At 39.5% G+C, this 9,816-nt stretch overlaps 1 protein-coding gene across 2 annotated transcripts; it reads left to right on the forward strand.

Moving 5' to 3' along the window:
- The first annotated feature begins 3,146 nt into the window (after window positions 1-3,146).
- LOC137934747 (short-chain dehydrogenase TIC 32 B, chloroplastic-like) lies at window positions 3,147-5,594 on the forward strand. Of its 2 annotated transcripts, XM_068779267.1 has the most exons (9): window positions 3,147-3,253; window positions 3,661-3,907; window positions 4,007-4,238; window positions 4,382-4,461; window positions 4,534-4,690; window positions 4,766-4,847; window positions 4,919-5,006; window positions 5,101-5,147; window positions 5,233-5,594. In XM_068779267.1, exons 2-9 carry the CDS (start codon window positions 3,784-3,786, stop codon window positions 5,434-5,436), a joined length of 1,014 nt encoding a protein of 337 aa, XP_068635368.1. In that variant the 5' UTR covers window positions 3,147-3,253; window positions 3,661-3,783; the 3' UTR covers window positions 5,437-5,594. The 2 variants fall into 2 exon arrangements, with proteins under 2 accessions (XP_068635368.1, XP_068635367.1); XM_068779266.1 differs by lacking the exon at window positions 3,147-3,253 and having other exon boundaries at window positions 3,492-3,907.
- Window positions 5,595-9,816: the final 4,222 nt, after the last annotated feature.

A 9,816-nucleotide genomic window follows, 5' to 3' on the forward strand; every position in this document is an offset into this window, starting at 1 on the left:
GCGAGTTACAGAAACTTTTGGAATTAAAAGTGGAGTTCAACCCTGTAGTGAAAACATACACTGAGGAGTCAAACCTATGAATCCCAATCTGGATGAAAATCAACAAAAAAGATGCAAACCATATTTACACAAAGTTTTGGCACCAATGATGGATTTAAACTCTAATAAGTCCAACCCAGGGGGTGGATTCGACAATACAATCATACTATTGGAAGAAACAGGTTTGGACTCTTGGCACAAGAATCAAATCTTTGGCATTGGATTTGAACCCTTGTTGTAGAATGCAACAGACATAACCAAAGGGTTATAAATTTTAAATTTTGTAAGTGACCTACTAACATGTTCAGCAAAAAAAACTAGGATTTAATGATTCTTTTTCATAATTTTTGGAGTAAATTTTTACCTATTTTAACTAAATACCAAAAACAATCCTGTAAGTGATCATAAATACTAGTTTTTTAAACAATGGGAAATGACCTTATATAATTTTCCCCTCGGAGAAAAAATTTCTCCTTCGATTTTTCTTTTAAGCAGTGGAAATTGTTCAACCACCCCACCTTTTTCTCTCCCTTATTTTCTCTACTAGAGCAACACTTGAACCCATTATTGCCTTTTTGTAACACAAACAGACTTTGGCTAGAATACAGAAATATGGCCCTTTAGACCTTGCTAGAAATGAGAATGGTTCTGAAGTAGTGTCAAAAAAGTATTCAGCCAAAATAGTGGTTTTGGCTTTTTGGAAGGCCACGAGACTCCAAATTGTTTGTGAGAAGTCAGATCTGTTGGTACAATAGGCTGGTCCCTACCAATCACATGAAGGGTTTATGGATTTGATGTATTTCTTCCTTCAAATGTGTCTCATAACTGGTGATGTGGAAAAGGCCAATCTTACTGCTAGTACACATAGTAACAAATCTAATATCCAGCCATTGATGCCACCATTGGGGGAACCAAAGGACTGCAACCAGGGAATAATATATGGATCCAATGAATAGGGGCGTATATGAGCTTGAATACCTGATTCTGAGCAACATGAACGAAGCCAGATAATCAGAATCTGGTCCAACCCGATTCAAAACCAGTTAAAGACTGATAAATTGAGATTTCATCAACGTAAAGTCTCTGGCCTAATACAGAGAACGGTGCGTGAGAACGCGTTTGATTTCTGCTTCTTCAACATCTGTTCTGCTACTAAAAAAATGGATTTGTGACTGACAAAAAGATTTCTCGGAGCGAGCGTTGATCCGTGCTTTCTCCCCCCACAAATTACTCTCATCAATGGAGTTTGATTGCTGAAAAGATAACCCAAATTTTTATATATTATGTGATAAATTAAGAAGCAGTCATATCTTCAATTTGTTGTCCAACTCTGTTGAATCAACGAACTGCCAGTAGTTCTCGCAGCATTATGTGAAAGAGAATGTGTGTTTAATGGATTCTCGGGCCACTCGAAATCTACAAAGGAAGAAAACAATTTATATTTAATCACTAGGGGGATTGAGAATCTTAACCCAGAACTTGAGGAAAGGGCTCCACAGGGATTCGTGGGACTCTCAATAAACTCCCACCGATCATTGAACGAGGAAGCTGTATTGGATGATTTCTTAATTGGGGATATGAAAAAGCTTTTGGATCGTAGAAAAATGAGTGAGTGAGTGGTGAGACATGTTTATGTTCAGTGATTGGGTTCTCGAGCGTGGAATTAGTCAAATCTAGGTGGGTGGGAGCAGCAAGAGAGGATTGAGTGAGAAGATAAACAAATCCCAATTAAATATAAGATCCTTCATAGTTAATCCAAGATTAGGAAGCTTTTCCACAAGCATCTCTGTGTTAAAGACAAATGAAGCACGGAAAAGGGCCTTTTTCCCATGGTTTTGATTGATCCAGTATCGCTACCAACTTTCACAGACTAAATACGATACAACACAGTGATCAAAATTTAGAATCTTAACCCAAAACCACACGCTTGATTGTGTTAAGAGACAGAGAGAGAGAGATGGGGAGAAGTTACTTGATTTAGAGCTTTATCTTGCAGAAAAGCAATGTCGAAAGGCCTGCTGGGTGATGATCTTTCAAACATTTTTTTTTTTAAAGAAAGAAAAAGTGAGAATGGAAGATGGGTCCTGCCGTGAGGTCACTTTCCATGACTCCGGCACCTTTTGTAAGCGTTTGAAAAAGCTGAATTCGAAACTTGCCCATTATTTTGTTTTACGTTTTGGGCTGATCTTCCCGCTTTGGCTTATCTCACCTTCTTCTTTCTTTATCTCACCCATCGCAGATCCCTTCCCTTCCCTTCCCTTCCACCAGTTCCATTTCCAGACCATCCGTATATGCATGCCATCCCTTTCCAAGTTTCTCAATTGATTCATTCAGCAGAAACTGGTAAGAGTATTTGGAGCCTAAACTTGTTTCAAAATCAGGTTGAAGCTCCAAACTTGTATCCTGGGTCGAGTGATGTAAGAAATCTTTTGGCAAAATCCCATTTCTTTGATAGTACCATTGGAGAGATGAGAAATGGAGCGTAGTAAAGAGAATTGAATTGAAAACTTTACAGCCAGGACAACCCCGTATTCCCAAAGCTGCATTGAGACCGCATATAACATATTTGGTGGGTCATGAAGCTTCAGTGCTACTGTCTTCCTTCCGAGACTCCCTCCTGGAGGAGGCCACAAGGTGTTTGATGTGGGGACTCGCTGAAAAGGACTCATCACTCATGGGGAAGATTTAAATTCGGGGTTACAGAGACACGGGTTTCAAATTCCCTTTGACGAGATCTTGTGAATAGTATCGATGATTTCTGGGTTCTGATTCGGAGCGAAGCTCCAGAAGAAGAAAATGAAAGTGGAAGGATGACAGAGAAATCGATCAAACACACCTTTTAACTAAGTAAATGGATTTTTCTACGTACATGCATTACTAAGACAAGATTTCCTTTCTGTAATTTTCTCTCACAAGGTGTCATTTTCCTCTTGCGAGAGTCTCTTGGTTAAAAGAAAAACACCAGAAGAAGAAAATCCTCTTTAGAGTGTGATGATGGGAACATCTGAAATGCTTTACTGCTTGGATTTCTTGTTCGTTTGCGATTTTCTTCTGTTCAATTATCTGTACCTGGAGAAATTTCAGTTTCTAACTTTCGATTTGTACAGTAAGACAAACAAAGTTTGCGACGTGTTTGTCAGAAGAAAAGAAGAAATTGCCATGCCGGCTCCCAGTTGAACGGCGATGTATTGGATAAAGCACTCGAATTTTCGTGGTAGTTTCGACCAACTTTCCTGAAATTTTTATGCCCATTCTAACATTATTTTTCTGAAGAGATTGTAATAAAAAAGAGGCAATCATGCAATCTTCCACAGAGCCGTCGATAACAAAGATAAATCCACTTTTTTTTTTCTCATGGACCGATCCACTCAAAAATAATCTAATAGACCTTTAAAAGATCTAAAAGGAAACTGGAAAATGCAGTTCCAACGAAGCAAAATTTGTGTCCCTAGTCCCATCAAGTCGGATTCACGTCTTCCCTTTCTTACTGTTTTACTTCCAGAAATCAGAAATCAGAAATCTAACATCGTCAGTTGGGTTTATAAATTAAAAAGCTTCCTCTGTCGAGACATGGTGGTTTGCTTACGTTTGTTCCCTTTCCTCTAACCTTGTAATTGGAAGGTAAATCTATCATTCGTCTTCTGTCTCGAGTCTTAAACCAGAAGGAGAAGCGCCTTGGGTTGCCGTGGCCTGCTTATAGAAGGCGGAAGTTGGAGGAGGAGAAGAAGGAAAATTGTGGGTAAAATGCTGGAATCGGTGAAGTATTTGATTGGGGCTGCAGGTCCGAGCGGTTATGGGTCGAAGACGACGGCGGAGCAGGTGACAGAAGCTTGCGCGGATCTTAGTTCCATCACCGCCATCATCACCGGTAAGTATAGCGAGTCCAGGAGGCCAATTGAGTACTTGAGCTCATTCAGGCATGGGGGAAGTTGCCGTAACTGCTGTTGTTGTTTATGTGGGTGGGCAGGTGCTACTTCGGGCATCGGGGCGGAGACGGCAAGGGTTTTGGCCATGCGCGGGGCGAGGCTGGTTCTCCCTGCAAGGAACCAGAAGACCGCCAAGGAAACCCGAGCTCGAATCTGTGCGGAGTTCCCGGAGGCGGAGATCATCGTCATGTCTCTGGACCTCAGCTCCTTCACCTCCGTAAAAGCCTTCGTCGCCGACTTCGAGTCCCGCAACCTCCCTCTCAATCTTCTCATGTAAGCGCCTCTCTCCCTCTCCTTCTCTGCAGAATTAAATAATAATAATACTAAAAAAAAGTTGTATTTTCCTTCGTCTTCCTTTTTTATTTTCTCGTCAGTTCCAGTACTTGCTTTAACTTTTTTTTTTGTAAATGTTTCAGAAACAATGCAGGAAAGTTCTCGCACGAGCACGCGCTGTCAGAGGATGGAATCGAGATGACTTTTGCCACCAATTATCTAGGTAAGATTTGCATAGTTCTTCCATTTCTTTCTCTTGCTTCATTTCTGACTCAAAAACGAATCCGTTCCACAGGCCATTTCCTGCTGACTAAACTACTTCTGGCGAAAATGATCCACACGGCCGAAGCCACCGGCATTCAAGGCCGGGTTGTCAACGTCACGTCCAGCGTCCACTCCTGGTTCTCCGGCGACGGGATTGCGTATCTCAGCCTCGCTACCAGAAAGAAAAGGTAAATAATATTTCTCCTGTTCATCTTTCCATTGATCAGAAAGAAATAGCTGATCTTTTTTGTTTCTGGATTCAGCCAATACGACCCAACACGAGCCTATTGTCTCTCCAAGCTCGCCAACGTTCTCCATACCAAGGAATTAGCGGAAAGATTACAGGTAATTTCATTGCTTAAGTTAATTAATCTCCATTTTTTTTTCGTCAACTCACGTATCCAACCTGGTTGCAGAAAATGAAGGCGAATGTCACAATAAACTCCGTTCATCCGGGGATAGTTAGAACGAGACTGACCAGAGACCGAGAAGGGTTCGTTACTGGTGAGACACTCGTCAGACTCCGTTTTCTTTTTCTTTTTCGCTGTTAACAACGATAATTAAAATATAAATAATCACAGTTACACGTTAATTGCAGATCTGATTTTCTTTCTGGCGTCGAAGCTCTTAAAGACGATTCCTCAGGTTAATCCTGACCCTTATCTCCAACATCGAAATTAATCGTATCCATTAACACAAACTAAATCGACAAAAAAAAAAAACGACGCAGGCAGCGGCGACGACATGCTACGTGGCAACAAATCCGAGACTCTTAGGCATCTCAGGGAAATACTTCTCAGACTGCAACGAGGCGATCCCTTCGAAAACAGGCACCAACTCCTACGAAGCCGCTCGCCTCTGGTCAGCCTCCGAAGCCCTAACCGTGGAGAGACGAAGAATCGGATTCGAGCACGAGACGTTTCCCTCAATCTGAATGGAAGAAGAAGAAGAAGCAGAGTATTATATACGGGTAGAATACAGTAGAGATACATGTATGTACGTAGATGGATATTCCGAGGGGTCAGCGGGAATATAAAATATTAGATTGATGAACATGGCTTCGTGCCGGGTTTCACGGCCCAAAACAAATGAATGAGGAAGAGTTTTGGATCTCATGATGAGCTAATCACCACGGGGACTCCCCAATAATAAAGTTCGGTTAAGTGGGTGGGGACCACACGAAATGGGATTCCAAGATGGTGGGGACAAGTGGAACTCATCGGACATGGCATGTGACGAGTATGAAGTGTCCACCCGGAAACGGTCACGTTGACCGCTTGACCGCTTCGAGTGGCTTCAAACTCTTGGGGTAGGATAAAAGGCAGAAAAAGCGGCTTTTTCTGCCTTTTTTTATTTGGTTAAAATCGGTACGCGTGTAGCTTTAAAGATTGATGGGCGCGCGTGTGCACTAATTATGGCGGAAAATGCAAAGATTTTGCGTTGAATCGAGGAAGAGAGAGAGAGAGAGAGAGAAAGAGTACGTACGTGTGGAGTTTACACTTTAGACGTCGTTATTTTCGTTAGTTTCCCATGTTGCTGACGTACTTGATGACGTAATACTCAGGGACACAGCCCACGATGATGCAGATATTCGCTCAACGATTCACTGTTTGACCTATTTTTTTAAAGACGCACCGAGTTGACTCCGTCTCTGACTGAACGAACTTCGAATGCTCCGTTCATCTCGATAGGCCTGGTTAAGAACCCAAAAAATCTCTGTAATCCGCCGAACAAGGCGAGTTTTCTTTTCGGTGGAAGTCATCTGCTTGGCATTCAGGGGTAGAAAGAAATCAATGAAAAGTTTTCTTTTATTTTTTTATTCGGAGTGGCCGAGTCGGAAGCTTAACGTGCGTGGGAAGGTTTAGGGAGCAGAGTAGCAGAGGCGAGTGTCAATGAATTGACCAGTGCGGGCGTAAAGATGGAAAGGGTAAAAGAGAGGGAAGAGTGGATGCCTGCTTTTGCAGCGACAGTTGTCGATGGCCGACCGCCATCAACAGAAGCTGCTGCATCTCTCGCCATCAAGAATGTGGATTGCTGTTGCCATCCTCGCGAGAAACCAAGACTATTACACAGAGTTATGTCATCGCTGTCACGAAGCTTTTCGAGGATTACCGAGAGTTCATAATTTATTCATACTTGATATCGGCGGAGAAACTACGACCTGTAGAAACAAAATCAAATCAGAGTTGGTATTACACCTACACCGAGGAATGAAAATAAGAAACAAAAATAATACGTAGTCGATGCATACATTTGTTGTCCTCCGTATGTAGGCTTCGTGTAAACAGCCTCTAGCTGAAGATGATCTAGAGGTGCTACATGTGATGCCTCTTGTTGAACCATGTGTGCTAAAACCTAGAGGTGTTAGTAAAAGCGCAACATGGACTTTAGACCGGGCTGAGCGTGAATCTCAATACGCCCCATCATCATGCGAGGTGCGGGTGCGGGGACCAACACCGCCCACTTCCGCTCCAAACACGCCCCATAAATGGTGATACCAACCCCGCGGGCTAAACCTAACTCTGATATCATATTGAACCATGTGCGCCAAAACCTCGAGCCGTTAGTGAGGGCGCAACATGGACTTAAGACCGAGCTGAGCGTGAATCTCAACACCTCTTGGGTTAATGGTACAATAGCATCTATATGATTAGAATCATATCGTCCTTTTGTGGGTGATAATAAACATGACCACCCTCAAGGGACTTGTACTCAATATCCTTTGCATCAATTTGATGTTCTTCATTTGTATCAATCACATTTTCATTGCCTCCAACACTAGAATTACCCACTGGAGTTTGTTTCTAACTTGGAGTTGTATGACCCAAACCCTATATTATCATTTTTTCTTCATTATATTCATAATTTGTATCAAATTGTAACCGAAGCCATCAAGGAAATCTATCATTATAATCGAAAAGTGCTTTACAAACTTCAATAGCCCAAGGAGCCAATGGGTCATCTTCTGTAAAAAGAAAGGTAATTGAAGTTTATCGGATTCCAACTGTCATCATCATTATCCTTACTATATGTTGATGCATGTGCATTTCGTGTCCTGAGTTTCATGTTATAATAATTAAAGACAATATCCTTTAAGTAATTCATCTTTAATAGATTTTCTGGTTTTATATAGATGGTAGCAAACATCCATTAATTTCCTTCACACCAAAATGATGCATAAGTTTGATTCAAAATTCTTCTCATTATCCTTTATAGGTTTGAAGTGTCAATTCCAAAATGCATTTGCCAATCAATTGAAGAAAAATATATATATAAATATTTTAAACATTCATAAAAAATAAGCATGAGTAATTAGTTAACATAAACGTTACACACTTGGATGGTATTCATCTATCACTCCAATTATTGATCTAGAACCGAATAGTCTCATCTATGTCTCATATGGTTTAAGCTTATCAATTACTCAAATCTATGTTATAATAACCAATGATATTTGCATCACAACATCTCGCATTACTGCACTACACTTAGCAACCATATCTAATTGCTAGTTCTTGGACAAAATCTTAGAGTTTACACCTATCCCACTTCATACAAAATATGGGACATCTATCTTCTCCTATGTTTATTTATTATCTTCTAATACTTCTTGTACTTATGGGAGAAGTTTGATCAAAGTGCTAATTTAGCCCAATGAATAGTTGTTGACCCAAGTGGCCTCCTAAGCAGGGGGTCGTGAATTGAGATATTACAATTTAAAATTTAGTGTTCGAATCAAAATTAAAGTAGGAATTAAATAAACATGCATACAAAACAAGATTTGAACACAACTTTCTCCTAGCGAGATCCAAGTCTGGAATCTTTCAACACAACAAAGAGTGTAAAGGAGCTTGAATTACTAGGACGGTTGGAGGTTTTGAGAGGAATGGTGAAGGTTTTCCAAAAATAGAGTTTCTCTCTCAAAAGTGAGTTTGGAAAGTATTTCAAGTAGATGGCTATTGAATGTTTTGAAAATTATAAATTAATGCTCAAAAAATTGTCTAAAGCATGTTTGGTGGGGCATTTATAAGAACCCCTGCCAAACTAGTTGTTGACATAAAGTTGACACACACAACAACCGATCAATGGAAATATATGATTGATTAATCGAGTGTAATGACTATATTTTTTTTATTCATTAGGGTTATTGATCAATGCAATTTCAAGTATTCGAAAAAAATAAATTGATCAATCAATTCTAGTCGATCGATCGATCATGTGGTGAAGTTCTACCTATGCAAAAACTATGTATGATCGATCAATGTAAGAGGTCTAGTCGATCGTGCTTTTTGTTCCTTAAAGTTATGGTTTTGTTTGATTGGTCAATATTATAGGTATGATCGATCATGCCTTATATTTTTCAATACTTGGATAAGGTATGATTAATCAATCTCATGGGGGGATCAATCATGCTTTATAGCTCATTCTCGCACAACTCTGGGTGATCCATCAATATGCTTTATACTGTTTTACACTTTGGATTATCAATTATTACTAGTAGTATGATCGATCATGTCAATTGCTAGTTTTCTGAACAAGAATTGTAAGCATGATAAAACTGATCCTAAGGGTTTCTAACAAGTTGAAAACATTAATATGCATAAAAAAATATGTTTTGAAAAGTATTTGTCCTAAAATTCTGAAAACGCTCGTTTTACCTTGAAATGAAGTTTTTTTAATTGTTCTCTTATGTGGCTAGAGTTCGTTAGTTTTATCTACTTGGCTTAACTCTAGACTTCATATCTTCATTCATCTTTTTTGTGTAAGTTCTTCTTCTCAACAACAGTCTTCAATGTATTTTGTTTTGTGTCTTGATTGGGCAATTTGATTGACTTTCTTTTCGTCTTGAGGTTTTATCATAGACTTCATAATGTATATGTTTAAAGACATGTTTCTAAAATACATTGATAACGCCATTAGTATTACGCTTTTAGGCTACATTTTGTGATCATCAAAACAATGGAGATCAACATGATACCATCTGGATTAACAATCTACCCCTTTTATATGATGATAAAATCCCTAGCTTGAAAATTATATAAATTAAAAGAAGACGTTGATAATTTTGGAAATGGTATGTTACTACCAAAGTATTATGTTTTTATGCGTATTTCAAAATTCATCAACCATATGAAATAAAGTCCTAAGATTTTTAGCATTACAACACAAGTACTTAAGTTCATAAATATGGGTTTCCCCTATATCATTACAAGCATGGTAATTAACTCCCACTTAATTTATGCATGCAAGGGTCATTGTTTTCATGTACTCTTATTTTGTTATACTAATTGCTCCTTAATCCAAGCTACACTTT

This window comes from Aristolochia californica, unplaced genomic scaffold (assembly GCF_029961685.1).
Source record: "Aristolochia californica isolate CCGP_79_NKW_82.1479 unplaced genomic scaffold, dmAriCali1.0.hap1 SCAF_6, whole genome shotgun sequence".
NCBI classification, from domain to species: Eukaryota; Viridiplantae; Streptophyta; class Magnoliopsida; order Piperales; family Aristolochiaceae; genus Aristolochia; species Aristolochia californica.